Source organism: Hyposmocoma kahamanoa, unplaced genomic scaffold (genome assembly GCF_003589595.1).
Source record: "Hyposmocoma kahamanoa isolate Upper Pololo Valley unplaced genomic scaffold, ASM358959v1 88, whole genome shotgun sequence".
Taxonomy (NCBI): Eukaryota; Metazoa; Arthropoda; class Insecta; order Lepidoptera; family Cosmopterigidae; genus Hyposmocoma; species Hyposmocoma kahamanoa.
Genome location: NW_020654466.1, coordinates 10,340,274 through 10,363,262, shown reverse-complemented (window position 1 = coordinate 10,363,262; position 22,989 = coordinate 10,340,274). Strand labels below are relative to the sequence as shown.

The 22,989-nt window shown below is 38.1% G+C and overlaps 1 protein-coding gene across 3 annotated transcripts; it reads right to left on the bottom strand.

Moving 5' to 3' along the window:
• Positions 1–1,209: 1,209 nt before the first annotated feature.
• On the bottom strand, positions 1,210–20,989 carry LOC113235679 (inositol hexakisphosphate kinase 1). Of its 3 annotated transcripts, none has more exons than XM_026471520.1 (8): positions 20,907–20,989; positions 9,347–9,523; positions 6,844–6,970; positions 4,830–4,953; positions 4,381–4,457; positions 3,911–4,086; positions 3,545–3,753; positions 1,210–3,458 (listed from the first exon to the last, which is right to left on the bottom strand). In XM_026471520.1, exons 2-8 carry the CDS (start codon positions 9,488–9,490, stop codon positions 2,813–2,815), a joined length of 1,503 nt encoding a protein of 500 aa, XP_026327305.1. In that variant the 5' UTR covers positions 9,491–9,523; positions 20,907–20,989; the 3' UTR covers positions 1,210–2,812. The 3 variants fall into 3 exon arrangements, with proteins under 3 accessions (XP_026327305.1, XP_026327306.1, XP_026327307.1); XM_026471521.1 differs by lacking the exon at positions 20,907–20,989 and adding an exon at positions 18,172–18,496; XM_026471522.1 differs by lacking the exons at positions 9,347–9,523; positions 20,907–20,989 and adding an exon at positions 5,799–5,875 and having other exon boundaries at positions 6,844–6,897.
• Positions 20,990–22,989: the final 2,000 nt, after the last annotated feature.

The following is a 22,989-nucleotide window of genomic DNA, read 5'->3' as shown; positions in this document are numbered from 1 at the left end:
TCTACTCAAGTCAGGACTTGATTACAAGCACTGTAAATACGACCCTAATGGTAAGGACTTGAGTATGATTTCTAGTGCTTTAAATCATACTCAAGTCCTGACTTGAACATTGAGTTCTGGAATACGACCCTAAGTAGCTAAAACACTTGTGTTATGGAAATCGGAAACAACGACAGTACCACCAAACGCCCAGACCTGAGACAATATAGAAAAGTTAATTTTGTACACTGACCGGCCGGGGATCGAACCCGGGACCTCAGAGATGGCGACACCATAAAAACCGGTGTGCAAGTCACTCGACCACAGAGGCCGTCACAATGCAATGTACAAAATGCGCATAATGAGAGTTACTGAAGTACAGAAAAAATAGTTAAGCCGGCCAAGTGTATCCGGGTTGGTGCCAGATATAAGCTGATTTTATTTCTCTCTGTTCGCTTGGTTACGATGCTGGGTTTTATAATAATAATAAAATTAACTTTTATTTTGGTGTGGGTGCGCGTATGCCACGTGTGTTTCTTGGGTGTATATGACAATAAAACTAACCTAACAATATTTTTTCACTTTACATTTATCGAATGATTGTATGAAAAAATAAGAGTCATTTGCTATGTAATTTGTAGAATAATTTAACAAAAATATTATTAAAAATATCGCTTGCAGGCACATCTTAACAAAAACAAAACAGTAACACACGACAGTGTGCCTGTGTAATCTTACAAACTTTTTAAATAATTTTATTGCTTTGTATTAAAGCCGAATACGCACGAAACAAAAAAAATCAGTTCACTAATAAAAATTCAGTATCACACTAATAATATTTGTAGTTCAATACAGTGAATGCAGTACAAATATTGACTAAGCAGGTATACGAACTTTATACAATGTGAACATTTTGCATAGGAAGAAAGTATTAATAAAAAATACATGTTAAATTATCCCAGCATTATAATATATACGAGCCCCGTATACCTAATATTAAAATATTTATTTTATTGAATGTCATGATGTTTGTACTACCATGATACTCATTTATTTTTCGTGAAAATAGTCCACTATATATAGTTTGTTATTATTATTGATACAAAGATCGAACAACGAGTTAACCACACTAGCGGTAACTTTTGACGTTACAATGGGTGGCCTTTTATAAGTCGTTGTAACACACAACCCCATCTTCTTGAGGATTCTCAATAAAACAAATAAATCAATAGCTAAAATTTATTTAACAAAATAGTGTCATACAGTTATTCAAAATAACAGACATAAATGATAATTTGCAATACAACCTAGCATCCTAATTAAACCAGGTACTTTTCATAAATTTATTCCACTAACAAAAAACTAAAAGGACAAACATTGACGAATGCAGCACGAAGGAATGTTGGCTAATGCTAGCGGTAAGTCACACTCATTTTGTGTGAAACCAGCTGTTTACACTGGCCCGCTTACTACTGCATGCGTTTGCAGTGCAAATAGCTGCTTACTGGCACCATTTCAATAGTATTTACACATAATATTTACTACACAATGATCCACTATAATGGCAGTTTTAATATGGGGCTTACAAGTAAAAATTTCACATAAAAACTGCCCTAACAAATGTGACTCAATATTTACCTATTCATTAACCATCAGATCCATACATCCCTCACTTGTGACTATTTACACATTATAACCATAATACTGTTAGCAAAATTATAATTAGGTACCTAATTCATTCTGTCAAATGTGTACTTCAATTGAACACATAGGATGTACTGCGATTATACTTTTATCTTACTTCAAAACATTCGTGAGTCACCAATAGATGAGTTTACTGCGTTGCAAGTGAACGTATCACTTCTACAAACGAATTTTTATATAAAATGTTTGCAAGCCTCAATTCACGGAGAAAATTATATTGAACTTATTATATCTATGCTTTGGTTTCGTTACTGGGGTTAGTACTTATGTGGGTGGTTATGTAAATATTTTAGAACATGAAGAGCAACAGTACGCAACGCCATATTTGTTTAGCAAAACAAAACGAGCTCTAAATGCAAGGCACAAGGAGTAAGGGGACTACTGTATAGATATGTTACATCGTCATCAACGTGAACAACCGTACTGATAACTTATCTGTAACATGGCAATAAAAGAAACAATCCCTACCGCGTCGAATAACGTACAATGAACTGTCAGCTTCTGTAGTTACTAGGAACTCTTATTACAGATAAGCTGATCGGTCTGCATTCAAAACTAGTGACGACAAGGAATGTCTACACAAGGGTAAAACCACATCAATACGATCAACCAATTATCAAAATATAGTAAAGATAACAAACCAAAAGCACGTCAATCTGGAATAACTTATTAGTAATACTTAAAAATACAATGGGTCCCACATTAAAATTAAAGTAATTTTAATATTAAATTAATATAGTTTGTACCGCCAACATTCACTAAGTGCAGGCCGCCATGCGGTCACAAGAAGACAAGAGGATCTTAAATGACTAACACTGTGAGGTGGGCACGAGTAATACAAAATAAAAATACCCTGCTGTGGCCTCTCCCTGTGACCACACGTCGACCGGTCTACTATTTTTCTACTTCACCATCGAACTGTTAAAACTGTGGAGGAAAATAGTTTTCTTTCGTAATATTCTAACATCCACCGGTGACCTAAATGTACTCTCAAGATCTGTACGACGCGGCGCGGCGGGCGCACAGCCGCAGCTCGCCCTGAAACCGTACCGCCTAAGATCGCTTCTTTCGAATTTCGTCCGAAAGATATTTTTTTTATAATTTTTCATTACGAGCCGCCGCGAGCTCATTAACTGTAGGGCTGCGGCGGCAGCAGAATCTCGGTGAGCAGACGCTTGAGGCTGTCGATGCCGGTGAGGAAGCCACAGTCGGGGCCGTGGTGCGGCGTGGCCGTGGCCAGCGGCGACTCAGCCACGGCGCCGGCGTAGGTGGTGTGCGCGAAGTCGATCATGCGGATGTCGACGCGCTCGTCGGCGGCGGAGGGCGCGGGCGGCGCGGGGGACGGCGGCGGCGCCACGCTCCAGGCGGGGATCGGCCGCGTGCAGGCGCGCTTGCCGCTGGCCTCGGCCTCGGGCTCGGGCTCGGCGTCGCCGCGCCACGACTCGCTGCTGGTGGACGAGTAGGCCATCCAGCTGTCAGTCGAGTCGGGGCTGGGCGGCTGACGGCGCGGCGACTGCGACGCCACCTCGTCCTCCTCGTAGCCGCCCATGGTCTCCTCGCTGTGAGGCCGGAACGGCTCGCGCGCCTCGTGCGGCTCGTTCGTGTCCGACGAGATCTCGTCGTGTAGCGTAGACATATCGAAATGGCCGGGTGACGGCGCCAGGTCCGTGGAGCTACTCGATGCGTCGCCGTCGTAGTCGTTCCCTATGCCGACAGCCGCCGAGTCGATTACCTGAACGCTCGGCACGTCACCCTCGTATACTATCAACAGCGAACTGGAAAAACAAAATAAATTAGCACCGATGCTCTACTCAATAGGTTTGGCAAATTTTATTTAACGTGACCGTCAATGAACACTTACCAGGAGTAGAACCTGTAGCTGGTCTGCTTGGCGATGGCGCGGCGCAGCGCGTCGAGATCACGCAGCACTTTGCGTACGACGCGCGTGCGCAGCCCCGCGCAGCCGCCGGCGAAAAACTCGCGCAGCGCCTCGCGCAAGCCACTCTCAGACAACGCACGTCCCCAGTACTTATCGCGACGGAAACACGCACCGGTCTCGGGCACGTACACCTGTCGAACGGCCAACTCTTTATCGATTTGTAAAGAAGTAAACGTGACATACCTACCACATGTCGGCGGATAGGTCGAATTGCCCTTAATGACGGGCTCATAAATGTCGAAACATATCCCCGCCATATTACGTTTTCAATAATGGAAGTAACTTTACCTGCATGCCGCACAGGCGCACACCGAGCGTAGCGGAAGTACTAGCGGCGCATTTGGCGATCTGCTTGCTCCGTTTTTCAGCCGAAGCGTCGTCGCCGTGCTGTCGTGTGCCCATCTTCAGATCCAACACACATGGCCGCCGGTACGACGACGTTATGTTCTCCATCATCAGGAAGTCTGCAAACATTCACATGCACTGTTAAGGCCGAATGTTTTATTTCATTGTTACAGGATATTCCTTGTATTATTTTAATGTCAAGGAAAATTCAATGTTTCCTTGTGGCTATGATTTTTTAATTTCCTGATTGTTGGAGGATAATAGTGTAATGTTCACTCTGCGTCATAGTATCGAGCATTTGCGCCACAACGTTACTGTTACTTGTTGGCCGGGAGACGCACCAATGCAAAATATGTATGTACGTTATTACTTAAATTAATCGTGGTTTTATGTAGTTCAAGAAGATGACTTACATTGTTTATTTGAGTTGTCCATGTGAGCTATACTTTTAAGCACTTCACTTGCATTGCCATTTCGGTGTACTTTAAATCTGTAATAGGAAACAAGGGTATTGTAAGACATTCCATCTAAGGTCCCGGTATGAGCGATAGTTTAGAGATAGGATCTAATTAAAACACATGATCGGTGTTATCTGTTATATTGTTACATTGCAATCAAAATGAATCATTACCACGTCTCCACGACGCAAGTCATCGAGGCTCGCAGCGTGTGAATGGGTGCGCGTTCATCGCTCACACGTTAGTGGGATAGTCATGTAAGTAGGTATGAATTAATGGCAACGTCGGGCGCCGGGTCAGGCGTACGGCGTACGTCAAAGTTTCTGAAATATGATAAAGGACACATGACAAGTGTCGAAGAGAGTTGCGCCACCCGCGCTTTGCGGTCTGGCCGCTATACGCACTTGAAAACATCGTCGCGCCGGCGCTTGCCGCCCAACGACTGCTTGCGCCCGTTCTCGTCCCGGAAACATGGTGAGTACCGCTTGTCCAATTTGGTGCCTCCCGCCGTAGATGCCTGCATCACGCCTGTAACAAACAGCCTCGCCATCAGCAACGTCCGTCACAGCACACTTACGGTTCGTTGTATTCGACATTAACTGCTATTTAATATTATTTAAATAATAAAATCTGCTTTCAAGAAGATCTTCATAAAACAACATCGATAACAAAATAAGAGCGGATAATTTATATATGGAATGCAAGATGTAAGCGATAGAGTGTACAACTCAAGATCTGCCCAGCCGGGATTCGAACCCGGATCTCTGGATAATATCCAGCGCGCTGCTTGCACCACTGAGCATTTGAGCCATATCCTTTACTACCCGAATAATAAACACAATGTAACTTACTACAGTGCAAGTTGCCAGCATTAATTTGATGAGGAAGTGATAGTTTAAGGGTTACATTATTTAAAAGGGTTTGTATATCTTTGTGTGTCCCTGTATAAGTGTAAATATGTTGCTCGTTATGTTGGGTATGAATGTTCATCGTATGGAATGAAAATGTATCTGTAATTGCCAGAGTCAATCTAAAGTATCGGTTGAGCCTGTACGCAACAGGAAACGTCAACCAACTCGCTGTAGCAAGTGCTATATCCGCCACGGTAATGTACTGCAAGCTTGCTGAACCATGTCCACAGTAAAGTACCGGAACGTTAACAGTATTAGAAGTGCACGTAAAACCAGTCGGCAACGCTCAGTACATTTACCCTATGGTAGGGAATCAAAGCCGGTGCATACATAGTATATGCACCGACATTTGTTCAGTAGGACATAAATGACTGCGAAATGTCGGTCAACAGCTTTTGTTTGAACGGGGCCAATGCTTGTGTGTATATGAGTGTGTGTAGTTTTAAGTAAAGGTTTACAAACCCAAAATTTAGGGCGCTATTAGGGCGGTTCTGCCGAGTGCCGCCGGGCGTCGCTCCACTCGCCGCAGCGCCGCAGCCCTTGCGACAACAAGGAAACTAATATTTTGTTCCTCACCCTTCACCCCTGACCCACTCCCATGCCCTTCTCTCGCAGACAAACCCTCCGCCATCGAGCTTTACCGCTGCCCAATCAAAGAACAAGCCTTTGACTAACAGGCACTATGAATCACTTCCCAAATAATCATTTTGAGTAATACAAATGTGTAACCCACATTAAAACATACGCTTGGAACTTGCGTAACATTGGTAATCATGTAATGGTGTTACGGGTCTCATAGTCATGTAGCATATTTCTAAATTAACAAAAACGAACAATTTCTTTTGTTTTAGTCATAAAAAGCAATTTTTTATTGTAAGTACCAGCAGAAAATTGGCTAAATCGGTCTCAAAGTAAGAACGCCCTCAGTCTAGTCGGCGGGTTTGCGTACTTCAAACATCCACACGTCTCTATCATGCACATAAGTTGAGAAGATCACGGTAAACCGAGCAATAAGGAAAGCTGTTTTAACAATATTTAATCAATATCTCTAATCTTCCACAGCTTTATGCACCGGTACGCCATCATACGGCGTGGAGAGTGCTACAATTTCGATAAGATTAGAATCGTAATTCCGGAACATAATTACATTACATTAGACCACAATTGTGACGCACAAGATAAAAATATTATAAATCGATAAAATTATACATAATACAAAACTACGACGACATTGAACATTTCAACACACAGTGATATACGACATTCAATTCGTAAAATAAAGCTGTGTAAGAAAATAATCAATTTGAAAATAAACACATCTAGTTATTACTAATCCTTAGTGCTCTAAAATGCAACATTTGGTTTTAACATAAACAATAGATTTATGAAAAGATTAAACGTTGAAAAATAAAAATGTAAGATGCAATGAATGATTATGATGCATTCAGCGAATCGTAAAAGCTTTTCGAGCAAACAATAGTATTGTACCAGTTGGATGAGAGCTCACCTTTGTATCTGGGTACGAAGTTTTGTATGTCTTCGGGAATGTTCTGGTAGAAATGCAGCTCGCGCGTGTTCAGAGGCTTGATTACTGTGCTATCATTCAGCACTAGGAGCCGCGTATGCCCACCCACCTGCACAATACAAAAAATGTTAGCCAATGTATTACAAAATATATCCATAATGAGGTCTTCGAACGTTCTAAACTTCATGTTCATTTACTTTTTATTTTAAAGGTTGATCGTAGTGCAGCGAGAGAAGCTTTCTTGGCATCGTCTCAAATTGCACAATCTACGAATTAAGTACTTGGTCGTTATGGTCGTTCCTCATCCGATATGCATGAAATTTTAAACTAGCGTAAAAATGCAATTGTCGTAACGTAGCCCAAATGTTTCATTTTAATGTGTGATCTGACGTCGAATTTTGCGACCGCAAATATACAGAATTGTGACAAAAGCAAAACTAGAAAGACTCCTGCGCTTCAGTACTGAATCCATATTTCACTCACCACTGAGCTATGGTTATTGAGATTTCTCGAGCTGAGAGATCAGACCTATTACGAATCTATAGTAACTGTGCCTAATTTATTTAGGTCGATAATGATTTATTCAGCATATCATTATTACTCATAGAGACTAGTGGGCCGAATCGGGACTGATATCGAATGCGAATAAGCTGCCGAATGTTCGATAAAAAATTTACCGAACCGAATATGCGGTCGAATAATTCCGTAAAATTTGAGCGCTTTGTCTTGATTTAAAAAATAACAAATCAGTGCGTGTCGAGCGCACAAGCCTTCTGCCCTATAAAATGTGGCATCCTTTGTAAGTGAAATAGATACTCTTACTTTGTTATTACAAAAAGACGTGATTTAGTCGTTGATGTCGAATCTCATGAAAATTATCTATTTATTTCATTTAATTCTTCAATAACTCACTTAAACCTGAAAGATATGCAAGCTATAAGGTAGGTAAGTAAATTATTTCATTTTTAGTAAAAGCATGTTCGGCAGAAATTCGATATACCTGCCGAACATGCCGAATACCTAAAATAAAACGAATATTCGGCTCACCCCTAATGGAGATAAGTTTATCATTGACAGTATTTATGAAATTAATCTCTAACGTCCAACTATTTAGTCACAATGAACTTGACTAACTAGATTGACACGTCCATAAATAACATAACAAAAACGGAGCAAAACATTCGATATGTTTTAATACAGGTGCTTTTAGTACACCAAATGTTTTGGCTCATTGTCCTCTTATCGTGCGGGTAATCAAATTTGTTTGGAATGTTATTGATTAATAAAGTATTTAAATTTATGTGATCAATTTGGATTCGAAACAAATCCCAAATGAACCGGATGCAAAAATACCCTTTTGTGTTTGATATTATTTTATTAATATTGTTTTTATTCAGTGCATATAATGCGGTTCGGCTTGAACATCGATAATAATCGATCTTGTAGCGTGTAAACCTAGAGAGAAAAAAGTAAAGTGGTGTAGACGGTGGCATTGACCGCGCATAGAACGTCCCGGCACGACACGACACCCAACGCTGCAGTAGCAACAGCCAAGAGGGAACGTGTTACTGCACAGTCATCACGCAAATTCTTGACGATTCATGGTTAATTTTGATTTATGTAATAAGTAGATACATTGTATTAAACGCATTGGTTTCAAATCTAATAGTTGCGTCGCTGCATACTGAACATTGGTCGTGTACACATAACACTATAAAATACCAGTTAGCTATACACGTTTGTTGGTTTTCTGGCACGAGCGCTCTACAGAAAGATGTAAGAATCAGCTGACAACCGGATTCCGTAGCGCCATGATTGGCTGTCCGTTAACATCACGCTTCGCACCACTAATTACAGCTCTTCAACAAAACTGTTATCATCTTGGCACGACTATTGTACTCTACATATTGCTATGTCTATCTTCTGTGGTATATCTGTGTTCATTTGATTCGTACTCAACGAGTCTCTAAGTAAGAACTGGATGATACTAAATTAGCTCAAGTATCTGGACCCCTTTATGCCCAATACAAATTTGACATAGTTAAAGAAAACTTGCTTGCTGTATATTTTGGTTTATAAAATCAAGTGACGGAAGGAACAAGTCGTGCGCCTGATGGTAAGCTACGCGCTATATAAGAGTGCCACTCAGCGCTTTAAATCGCAAAGATCTGAGGGGCACTGCCACTGCGCCCGTCACCCTGAGACATAAATTGACAAGTCCCATGTGCCTGTAATTTCACCAGCACCCTTACCCTTCAAAACCGGAACACAGTAGTGTAATAATAGGTAAGGTGGCAGTACTTTCCTGGACGAACTCTTTCACAAAGTGCTTACTGCTACTATTTGATTGATTAGAAGGTGACGTGAAAGTTGTAAGAACCAAGTGACAATCATAAATATAGGTGATAACCCTTGCGCAATAGTTGGATGTCTATTAACAATACGCTTCCCACTACTATATTGATGAGTTATTTTAATTATTTACCTGATTGTTGAGCGGTAAGACGTCGACCTCATGTCCATCGTCGGGTGACAAGGGCGTGTGCGCTACTGCGGGCGGCTGGGCGCGCTTGCGGTCTGCCCCGCGCCGCTCCGGCTCGCCCATACCCCAGCCGAGAGAGTACACCATCACTTCGGCCGAGCCACCGCCGCCACTGTCCACCTAGTAACAATAATCTCGATTAGATTTTAAGACTCGTGATTTACTAAACTAGTATCATTATTTACAGGTAGGGTTCATTGTATAGCGCTTCGATATTGTGCTGCAACTATTTCCACAAGAAATAAAAAGAGGCAAATCAATTAATGAAAATCATGATCTAAATTGTTAACAAGATCGAGATTTGGGCGCAATGTATGGATGATGCAAAGCACTAAGCCCGTCAAATATAAAAAAATACAACGTCTTCTGTAACAATCAACATAACGGGAAATCATCACAATCCGCAGTACCTAGTTATTACGACAAAATGATATTCCAACTGCATTAGATTTACAATTGGTGTTAGGTTTATTCCATTTAAACAGAAACGCCACAACAATAGTGCTTGTGTGTATGTATAAGCTTGGTTGATATGATTGTCGTCAAATAGTTTTTCCTGTTTATAAGAAGAGAAAAAATGTAGTTGCTAAACAAATCGGGTAGTAACTATGTCTCTATCAACAATACGATACAATTGGCTTGCGAATTGAAGCCGTCAATAGTAATTACAAATAGAGACAGATCAATACGCGCTCTGGAGCTTTGATAGGTACCCTATTCAGAATAAAAGCGCTTGTTGCGGCGCTGGTTATACTCACAAGGCTCGTTTATTCTGAATTTGTTCGCAAGATTCTATACTAACGCTGGCTATACTCACAAGGCTCGTTTATTCTGAATTTGTTCGCAAGATTCTATACTAACTAGAAGAATTTAATTTTGCACCTACACTTTTATTATGGAAGATAAAGTTGTGAGTACAAAGAAAGGTTAAAATGAAATTTGAGATGTGTTTGTCAATACAACCGCCACAAAGAAAACAAAGAAAGTTGCTCCCCACCTCACAAAATCTCAGGTAAGTATGCAATTTTGATGCATTATATCGCGATGGTATAAATCGTCTAGATACATAATGATACGTGATACATACACATACATGTTATAATTATATGAATTTTAGTGACGCTTGTTACGCTAACAATACTATTACTCAGTGACACGCAGATTTATATATGTACTTAATGATTTTTATTATTCATTCAGTTCTTAAACAATTTGCGACGACTTTTAATAAAGGTTATATTCATTTTAATATTATATACCGCAACTAAAAATATGTACCATTACGTATATGTACGTAATTAATAAAAAAAATATGAAAAAAACGTTTATACGTAATTACAAAATTATACATACACACCAACAACTGCGATAAGTTATTTTGATTCCTACCTACCTACCTATAATAATATACCAAAAAAAAAACAAGATTGTTGAAAACCTTTCGCAATGACAACAAGCTGAAGATTGTCCTCGATCCACTGATAAATAGAAGCCTGATGCAAGAACTAAATGCAATTACACCAGTCGCCAATGATCCAAGTATACATTTGCGGGACAGAGAACATTATTGAAAACATTGGACACTGTATATCGCAATAAATTTTATCAGCCCAGCTAAGATACGATACATTGGCACAAAAATTCAAGAATAAACCTGTTATCTAGACGAACGGTCATAACAAAGAGATTTTGTAAAGTTTAAGATGGAGCAAATGCGCTCGGAACTGGTTCCAGTCGGTAGGTTACGTCAGGTCAGGGAACCGGAGCGAGCGAGTGGCTCGTGACCGACGCAGACTGCTTGGTAGCCGACCGTGCAGCTTACTCGTAGTTTTTTTCTTACTTTTAGCCGGTTATCACGTAAGCGTTAAGGGTATCTGAGAATAACAGTGACAGGTCGAACGCGCTGTGATAGTAGTATTACTCAATAAATGTTTCCAAAGCGCTAAGAAAATACACCCGATTAGTCAACTAATATTGCACTATTATTGAGGAAGACTTGTTGATTTAGTTAAGGTGAAGGTATAACATACAAATCTTTCATAACACCGGCGATCAGCTTCCTCAACTCATAAACACGTCGTGGTTTATGTTCATTGCCAATGCAACAAGTGAACGTACATTCTATGTTCCAACGAGTTTCTTGTGTGACGCATCAGTCATGACATATCATGGAAAATTGCGTCGAAGAAACGCCGTTGCTTCACGGCGTCACCAAATTAGAAGCGAATGAAACGCATTGGCGAGCATTTCTGGCTCCAAGAGTATATCAGTGACGCGCTAGCCCCGCCTTGGTAGGTCGCCTATTGGCGTGTCAGCGAACCACAGGGCAACACGACGTCAATGTATCAGACGCAGAACAACAGAAATAGTCCAACAAACACATGCCTTCAAAACAAACACATTTAGTTTGACAGAAATGACGATGTGGATTATTTAAAGAAAATAAATATTCAAAGTTCACAAACGCATTGATTACATAATAAATAAAATCATGTAAAGTGGAATAAACATGTTAAATTAGAAGCGTTGTTGCTAGAATGATCGAGAATATTCAAAATTTGTAACGCCTATTGGCAAGTATCAAAAGGACCTTCAAACTCTTGACAAGAATCACTGACGATATGTATGTATGTAGCAGCTCAAGTATGCGTTACGTTTAAGACACGTAACGTTGACGTATCATATCAATGAAACGAGTTGTACTAATGCCTGTTAGAATTCGAAGTTTAAAGAACGTCAAATGTTTGAAATGTAGAGATAATAAGGCCATGAACGCTGTGAACCAAGCGAGACTGGTTTCGAGCTATAGTATGTTTCGAAATGAATAAACAGTTAAATTTATACGAGGGACGATAGCAACGTCGTTATTTGACTATTACGGAGTTACGTAACGTCGGCAGACGGATAATGCTTCTTTGATTACAAATATTGATAGTAGGCAAATTTCCAAAGGTCTAACCCCTATAAATCACGTGGCAAACGAATCTTTACCTTGTGTGTTTGAAAACATAATAAGGAAAAAATATCAAGTAAAATATTAAAACTTGCCAAGGCTAGCGTTAATCCCAAAATTATACTATGTGAATACTTGTTTAAAAATTGAATTAAACAAGATTTCACTAAACATCGACATCATCCGTTCATCAAAGAGACACCATAATATGTACATCTACAGTATTCCCATAGGTATACTGTTTGGCCTCATTTTAGAACATAATTTTCAACACCTGGTAAACGTTATAAATTTTGTAACAGCAACTAGATCTGAGATATTGTAGCTAAATTTTCATATAATAATGCGGGTCATAAAACTGGTAAATAACAGGCAAAGCATTGTGAGACAATGAGCGTACAAGGTTGAAAATTTATATCAACAGATTAATATTCTCATTATGTTTAGATACAAACACAGATAAAGCTGTACAATGTCATTTATTCAGTGAGTAAATGTCCAGAGAGTTGCATAAACCTTTATTATAAGTAACAAGTATTTAATTAAAACTTGCATTGCATGACCTCCAACTGGACCTCGGCCGTTGATTGGCAGAATTCTGAAGCGTATTTTTGGAGGATTTCATTGACACCTCCCTACATGCCCACAAGTTTGGTAACAGTACCTTCACATCACGCATTCAGTTGTTTCTAACAATAAGCACGTTAATTTCTAGTATGTCATCGTAAAATGCCGCGATTATATCAACTTGACCTATTTGTGCAGTAATGTAACCTGTCCTTATTGCAATGCAACGTCATTTGCATTTTACTTCAGAAATGTAGTATGCAATTAAACTATTCACATTTGTGGAAATTCCCGTAACCTCATCACGTTTCCTCGTATGTGTAAGAATACCCAGCCATTACAGCAACCAGCGGTATTGAATGATTACCAAATACTCTACTCTACTACAGCATAAGCAATATATTCTCGAAAGCTCTAACTATTCTGATTGATAAAGGCTGAATAAACTGCAGCCACAGAATGACCTTTACGTAGACGTAACAATGTTGATTTACCAGATTTACCACAGAGGCGAGACCGCTTTGAGGTTGCTTAAGCCACGTGAGTAAAAAAAAATGAAACCAACAACCGGGATGTGCAGGGAGCGGCACAGATGCAAAGTAGGTTATTGTCAGGTCAGTAGGTCGCTCTAACCTAGCCCGCGCTAACCGCATCTCTGTACGCCAATTTGCATTAAGTAATAAATCCAACCGCATGCTATGCAAAATGTTCTGTATCGCTTTTATAAAACCGTAACTAAGTAAATAAACATACTACTGTGACGAAACTGTGACAATCGATATTAAAGTCGGTTGCATATGTTAATCTTATATTATGCCGATGACTCTACAATGATGGGTTTGTCTTTATTCAACATACATGCGTCACGATAGTTTAAAAAACAAACAGGGTGAAACAAACAAATATAGTGCAGAGAAGCAATCATGCGACTCGTGAATAACGCAGCACGGAACGATTCCTCGCAGTAAGCCGTGAACGGCATAAGACCCAACTATTTATAACAGAGTATTTATAAACAGAAGAGGGTTTAAAATAACACGGCTCTTTTTTGCCAAAACAACTATTTAACATCGCTTTACGACGTACTTATTCTAAACTCTGCAATTGAAAATAGCAACATTATCAAATAAATTCATCATGAGTGTTGTTCATTTCATAGGTGCAGGTGAATGAAAGCAAGCCAGCCAAACGCTTGAATCATCGTTTTCATTCAATGAAAACTATTTCTGCTATGTTAGCTACGGACCGTAAGGAAAGCGAAATAGGATTAAAATAAAAATTCATTACAAATACACTTTTCTCAAAAATACTTATAACAAAAATAAGATTTTCTAAGAGAAGATTGGTTTTAGATTGACTCACTACTTTATGTAAAATTTATAACACAATTCCAAGTTCACAAACGAAAATTCGAATAATTTTTTAATAATTATGATAGAAAACAATAATTTGTATTATACTAATTATTTTACCTTGAGCTTGACCCAATGACTGCGGCCAAATACCAAAAGCTATTAGCGAACAAGTAATTATGAAGGGAAGTGACGTGACAGGTAGCAACTAAAGTCGTTACTAGTAATTATTTAGGTATAAACTGAACACACTCCCTACTCATGAATTAGTTTGAATAGACTCGCGTGGGGTAAAACTAATCGATACAACACTGCATAGTGTTGGTAAGTTAGTAGACTATAAATAACAGTCACATGGACTGGCATGCGGTTGGACTGCCACGCCAAGATTCTCGGAATGCTACGTCTCAACGAACCAATTACCGAATAGAAGAAAATTGTCCACACAATTAATGCGAACAAGAAGATGATTCAATAGATATAACAAAGCGACTGCGTACTTTACCAAGTGCAGAAACTCCATTAATTGATACAATTTGCCTAGTTCTTTAATTGAAACTATTCCGTGATATAAATATGATTTTTTGAGATATCCGGGACGGAACGAACAAATTATGCTCCTGTTAGTAAGCGACACACCTTCCCGCAACAGTAGCGGTGCCACTTGGAGCTGTAAATCGCAAAGATCTAAGGGACACTGCTACTGAGCCTGTCACCCTGAGACATAAGTTGACAAATCCCTTGTGCCTGTAATTTCACCAGCACCCTTCAAAACCGATACGAAGCAATGCTCACATCGTTGCTCAGCGGCAGAATAGGTAAAAAGTAAGATGTTTACTAGTAAATTAAATCGATAAAAGAACGTACAAATCATCAACACCAGGAAATAAATGGAATACGTAATTATGGTGTCTACAATTTCGAAAGCAAAGCGGAACGAAGCAGAAGGTTGCATTAGCAACGGAAAATTCCATTATGCTTTCTAGCGGCACAACTGCCGCGGTACGCAGAGTGTTGCTTGCGACACGCGGGTTGTGCGCAGGGGCCTCGTCGGCAGGCGGCACAGATTGCATCGAAACTTTCACTGTGTATACATACGGACGAATGCAATGTACAGACACCAACAACGGTGACCTTCCACTTTCAACATACGTAAACAACTTAAAAAGGCTTTTGGACGTCTTCACATACAGAACCGGAGATAGACGGCGGCGCCGCAGCCAACGTTATCGTGGGAAATTAGCGAAGCGACCTAGTAAATAATTTCTAAGTTAAGTAATTTCTAGTGCTTGAAATCATACTTAAGTCCTGACTTGAGCATTGAGTGGAGTTCTGGAATACGACCCTAAGACAGGAAAGGTTGAGCGATATGACGAATTCAATGAATATTTATGACTCTACGAACCTGTTACACATGCTTGTCGAGACCATATTATTTGACTTTACATGGAATAATTACTAGCAAGTTCTGTAATAAACTAATAACTTATAAGTTAACATCGTAGGTGTATCATTAAATAAGGTTATTTAAGTGCCAAACTTTGCCAACACTGAGAGTTTGATTAGCATATTAACGAAAATGAAAACACAACTACCCAAGAAATCATCTGCACTTTTTCATGATCTCAGTACAGAGTACTAAAAAAACCGCCCTCAAAAGTGCGTCGAATTACATCTATTTGCCAAGTTTTATTAAAATCGGTTACCGGAAAGTGCGCAAACCCGGATTCATCCCCTAGTTCGTCACTATACGGAACTTGACACAGGAGATAGTAAAAACCGGTTCTCACTACTCAAAGTATATTGAGAGAGAAAAACGCCATGAATTGGAGAATAGCAAACTCAACCATTAAAATAATTACTCCTTATAATAGAATTTAGGCGCTATTTATAAAAATGAACCTTCATGCGTGAACAGCCATCCTTAGTGGCCGAGGATTTTCTTCAAAATTAAATGGGACCACTATGGAGGTACCTATTTTTCAACAAAGAAAGAATCATCGAAATCGGTTCACAAATAGCGGAGTTATCGCGTAACATACATGCAAAAAAAAACATACAGTCGAATTGAAAACCTCCTCCTTTTTTTTAAGTCGGTTAAAAATATACCGTATTTTCAAGAGAATACTAATGGACAAGCTGTCAATTGTCTATGTATATAAGGTGTTAAGGTGTTATACTTACGTTTGAAATTTTATCGTCAATGTTACTCACAATGCGGAACAAGTTTTCTTAAATAACCACATCGAAACAGCAAAATAGTTTTTCTTCCTTGTATACAAAATACAACCAGCTGTGCGGAAAATTTGTACAGAAATTTTAAAATTTTAATTGAGAATAGGTAGGTGTGTTCCTTAGACATTTGACAGTAGTTCAGTATTCCGGGTAAAGCCAAGCTATGATATTTCACATGTATTTTTTTAACATGCTGTAAACAAAATGTTAAAAAATATACTTAGATATTTGGGAACCTGTACTTAGACAGGTGACAATTCGTTTTAATGAAAAACCAGCAAGTGTGAGTTGAATTTACGCATGGAGAGAGGATATTACACTTTGCGTAATGTGACATACAATAACTTTTGATCTAGATTTTTAATATAGTTGTTTTAGAAAAAAATACCAGATTCACTTTCCAAAAACTAAAAAAAAAAAAAAAAGGTTATTCGGCAATAACATGAAATACTTAGGATTACAAAACTTTAAAATAAATTCAGATTTCGATCCCCCATTAATATATAGATTGCATATCAGATGTAAACGATAAAATTAAATAAGTTGTAACAGTATTAAAGCAACCATAAGCATATTATCTAATAAAATCTGTAAAGATGGAAGACGATGTGCACAGTCCCCCTTCCAATATGATACTGTTATTATAGCACAGATAATTAAAAAAGATATCGAAACGAAATATAATGAAAATGAGTTTCTATCAGTAAAATTACGTTTACTCTAAAGAAAAATAATAAAAAAGAAAAACCAAGCTAACGGCGAACATAACATTGGTATATTAATTTTCACGTGCCCGTTACACAAACAAAAACAGAAAAAATCTAGATGTTTGCACGCTTGTAATAGAATCGGTATACGAACGTAGAAGCAAAATACGCAAGTAAAACAATTATAAGTAAGACAGTCAAGTGTCAATAAAGTCAATAAAGAGAATGATATATCTCATTAGTATTAACAATGAATGAGAACTTAAACGTGGTATTCTGGGATTCTACCATATCATAAAATGACGTCAGAAAATAGCTATGAATACGTAATTCTCGTAAACACGCATCGACAGCGACACCGACGATGACAAATATGTTGGTTTGATGAAGAAATCATTGAATTTTAAATTAAGAAATAAATTAAAAAGTAAAATATGTTACGGAGGTCGTGTAGCGAATACAACTGATCGGGGAAAACACACTATGGAGATAAGCGGTTATAGAGCGCTTGCTTTCAACGTATGTTAGTGACGTGGAGTCGCTGGTCGCGACTGCACGGCGACTACTGTGGCGGCCCACTAATGCGGATATACTGCTGCACGAATATAGCACGATCACGATGCACTCCAAATGCGAACTTACCACACTCTTCATTTCAGCCGAAAAACGTCGACTGCTGGACGTACCACATCGCTAGCAATTAAATCATAATAAAAAGTACATTAAAATAGATCAGTACAGTTAGTTCAGATTTATTTCAAGCACACACCTACTTCGTGGTGAAATCTACAATTTTACAATGTGGTTTAAATGCAGAGAGAAAATGTGATACGAATCCTGTTCATTTATATAGCAATAACAGCTGTAGCCAAGGTTGAACATCTATAAAGGTTACTTTTGCTAGAACGGGTAAATGAACATAATATTTTAAAGAAATATATTTATAAAACTCACTTGACAATAAACTTCCTTGAGCCCGCTCGTGGTGAAATCCGAAATTGGAACACGTTAGCGATGAAAATGTCTGATCTACTACAGGCACAACCACTACAAACTGACACAATATTACTCAACACAGGAACCGAACTAGGTAGAGCGCCGAACGATGTAACACACTTTAAAATCGACCGTAGATCTTTCACGTCCACAGAAGAATAATACATGGGCAATTCAAAACAGGTTTTCTGTCGAAGCTTAGGCTTTTACAAAAAAATTAACGCAAAAATAAAAGTAAGCGACACGATAGCACGGAACACTTGCTTCCCTTGGCGTTGCGCACTGGTGACTGAGGCAAACGATTACGCGCGTTGCCGCGAACCACGAATCAATGTTGCGCAGCTCATGAGTGTGTGCCGCGTCTGAATATGCCGGCTGTGCACACATGCGCACCGAGGGATACCTCGCCACCTCGCCGGAGCGGGGGGCAGTATTGTTTCGACTGGAGCTCTGCTTGACGTACCTGTCAGAGCACTACCCGATAATGAACCTCAAGATGACACCATTATTCTCAAATTACTCTATAATCCTAAATAATGCCTATAAATGAATAACCGTTCATTGTCTTCCAAACATATCTTAGCACAAGCAGTGCATGCATCGACTGTGTTCGTTGCTCTGCAACAAAGGCAGTTGTTGCTCTTGAAGCCAAATGGCAACAATTAAGTACCTAATTGTACTATTGTAACGCAACAACAGCGTCCATTGTACTGCTCACTAAGAACAAACACAAATTAAAATTAATGTCAACCACGAAAACGAAGATAATGATGACTTTTAGAAGTAACAAGCAAATGCGGTTAGATATGCAAGGGAAAACGCTATTTCGTATGTTTATATTAAATATCATATTTGCATTAAATAGATAGAGCTCTATTACTCTCGTATAATGCAAAATAACTCGAGTGTAGAGCACCCATTATTAGAATAACAAATATTTCATCAGTAAAAGACATCTTGGACTGCTGCGGCGATATAAATTTCAAAGGAGAATAATAATAGAAAAACAAAACACCTTTGTTCATGCGCACACAAAACACTTCAAAGTGGAAAATTAACACGACGATTTCTATTAAATGAAACTAAACAGCACAATTGAAATCATATGTATACCGTGTAGTTATTAGAAATACAAACTTGAACATTTCAGAAGAGACGGTGTATTTCACGTGCTACCTATTTCAGTGTTAGTCATGGAACAAATGAAAAAAGTTCTTGCAACTTAAACACTGAAAACACTTTAAGAGAAAAAATTAAAGAATAAACCTGTAGTGTAAATGATATAATAAGACGTATCGACAGAAAAAATTGACAACGATGACGTTATTTGTTTTCTTTATCACTGAGGCGTTAGTGTTGTTGTTACGCAAAACTAAAATAATTAGTATAATTATTTGGCTTTCAAATAAAGGTTTTTGAAATGTACCCAACCATGTTTAAAATATTATTATTCGTATCTTCTGAATAAACATGAAACATTGCCTAAATTATACAAAACAAGAAATGTAATGTAAAGAATATGGTGTGCTATCAGTTGCATATGTTTTTGTGATATTTTGTCAATAAGGAAAACATAACAATTGAATTTAAAATTTTTACGAGCAAAAAATTAAAGGAAATGTGCACTTCAATCACCAAGTTTAATAGTTAAGTAAAATAGTTTACTAACTCCGATCCGATAAAAGGTCAAATAAGCGTTTACAAGATGTCCATTTAAGTAGTAAGTAATTGCTAAAATCAAATAGGATTAAATATGCCAAGTACCCATTTATCCATTTAACGACAACTCAGCCCTGGTAACTTCGCCTTGTTAACAATGCCAAGACGTTGATCCAGCTGTTCTGCTGTTTTAACCTAAATAATACACGAATATCATTGATACAAAAGATCCAAAGTTATTTAGACAGTCGCGCACTTCATCATCAAAGAACGACCTTAACAAACTTACACTAAATGAACGTAGAAATTGTTTTTCAATTCAAAATTCGTCAATAAGCACATTCAAAAATAGTTCCAATTTATCCGTTTAATAAAACATTACTGTCTGACTCATTTCTTCACAACTTTATTTTTTACGGAATGAGTCTTAATGTCAAAAAAATTGATAACGTTTTCGAAACCCTAGTGAAATCAAAATATTCGCGAAGTTTTCTAGAAACATTGTTTTTGACTCGAGGAAATCGGAATATTATAGAGCTTTGCCGCTTGAAGAATAGATTCGGGGAAAACAGCGATGTTTAGTGTGAAAAGTTTTTATTAATAAATCTACAAACTTCAAAAACCAGGATATTTATATTGCAAAACGCTTTCTCCGTTACATGATTTCGATTTCTCTACTATACGTAAAGCAAGCAAAACGTTATGCCTACTTAATTAAATAAAATTATGTAAAAAGGATGTCATGAAACTCGTCATAGGGAATCTAGCCGCATGGGGGAAAATCTAATTGTCGTAAGGAAAGATATTCAATAAGCGCAAGTCACTGGAATTGTAAAGTTATGGCTAATTCATACTTTGGATTACAGTATAATAGGATTGTAAGTACCGCAATAGACTATATTAAGCATGCAATTTTTATTAGCAGTAGGTTTAGAGTAAGTGAATTCGCATTAAACCCCTAAATAACAGAAATAATTGTACAAGCGAAACAAATAAAATAATACCGCTTCAAGAAAAAGATGAAATGTACGCACCTCCTTACGTCGCCTGGCGATGGAAGCAGCGGCGAGAACAACGTCCGTGTTGGTGACACCCGACAGGGACGAGCGGTGTGCGTCTGGAACCAACATTGTATAATGTCTAAGTTGCCTTGCACTGCACTGTTATAATAAAGCCAGGTCCAGGACGAGCAGGATAACACTGAATCGCGCCTTCTCGCTCAAATTATTGTGACGTCATTTTAATAATCCGGATATATTTAGAGAGCCGTGCTATGAAGCTTTGCACATCACATTATTGACATGTTACGACAGTGATGAATGATCATTACTCATAGGTAAGGTTTTCTCTATAATAGTCCCTTACGTAACCCATAAAATACAATTTCGATGAAAATTTATTTTTTACATCACAAAATAAAATATCATTAGAGCTATGCACATCACATTTTCCCGTCCATTTGTGCTCAAGGAGGACAAATGTCTGTAGGTAAGTGATCTATAAGATTTCAACTTATGGTTGCAATATCGATATAATGACATAGAACTGAATAAACAAAAAGGGTATGGAGAATCACAGGGCTTAAAACCGGGTCAGAAACCGGTAACTGTGATCTACAACCTATTAGACACAGTTTCAAAAAGGTGTTCAACTACCATGAGTTTAAATAAACCAAGTACAACTCAGATGCTCGCAGTAAGCATTGCTCCATTTTCTGACACTCACTCTCAGTTATTATACTTCATTTAGACAGAGAACAAAACTTGTGAACCGGTCAAAATACCGATAACCACCGGCTAAACCATAAGAATTTAATTCGGGGTAATGACCCGAACTAAACTCGTAAATGGACTTCAAACGGGTTCAAATATTTAACTGATTTTTGAGCCTTCGTTGATTGTACATTGGGATTTAAAATATAGTTACTACATTGATAAATTAAGAAATAAAGACCCAGACATTCTGTCCTTAGCCTAACTTGTTAGATTAGATAAGAATTTCCACTTTTGCACGTTTTAAAACCAAATGGGATTAAATTGTGATTGTGCTGATTGATCACTTGAAACAACAAAATTTGCCATACTACAATCTGCTAATGCATTATATGCAACTTAATACCTTTATAAGAAATGCAAAGTATCAGATACAAACTTCATACGTTGTTGTAATATCCTCCAATTATAAAATATAATGCATTGTTATTAATAAATTTTAGGAAAAATGTACTCTTGTAAATTATTGACCAGCTGAGATATAATTATGATATAAAAGGATATAAAACATTACTTGCACTTCGAAGGATTTTATGGGCTAATATGTAATCGTAAATGTGAACACTAAATATTAGCGTTAGCAATTCAGAGCTTAGTTTTTATTAGGGTTATCACATGTAACTTTAACTTTTATTGAAAAAAGTGATGTTCTTTAAAAACAGGTATAATGACTTCCAGGTAATAAAAGAAGGATAAAAAATAACACATTAAAAGATAAGAGTACGTATAAATTTAAACAGCTGTAGTTTTTACACACAACTTATTATGATAAGTTCAATCAAAATAATTTGAAAATTCTATTAATTTCATAGCATACATACATTATTAACTTAACTGCCTCCGTGGCCGAACGGTTACCATGTCGGACTGCCACGCAGAGGTCCCAGGTTCGACTGCCACGCAGAGGTCCCAGGTTCGATTCCCGGGCCGAGAGAAATAGTTGTATGGCCTACAATTATTTCTCTCGTGAGTTTGGGTGTAATTTGTGGTTGTCTATGTGTGTGTCCATGGCACCCGCGACACAGGGTTTCCCTAGTGCGGGGCTAAGTTGAGTGTGTGCGTTATTTATTATTTATTATTATTATTATTTATTTATTATTTTCGCAACCCTAGTTGCGCTGAACTAATATTGAGCGACTGTAAATTCTTCCCTCGTATGAGTATATAACGCTAGTATTTCACAATGGGCTTATTGACTTTGCTCAGATTACAGTTTATCTAATAACATAACAGTGGTACACTGCGCGATAACATCGGAATCAGGTTAACAAGGTAAATTTTCCTCCAAAAATCCAAGAGATGGTAATATTAAATACACAAACATATACAGATTTTGAATGCTATT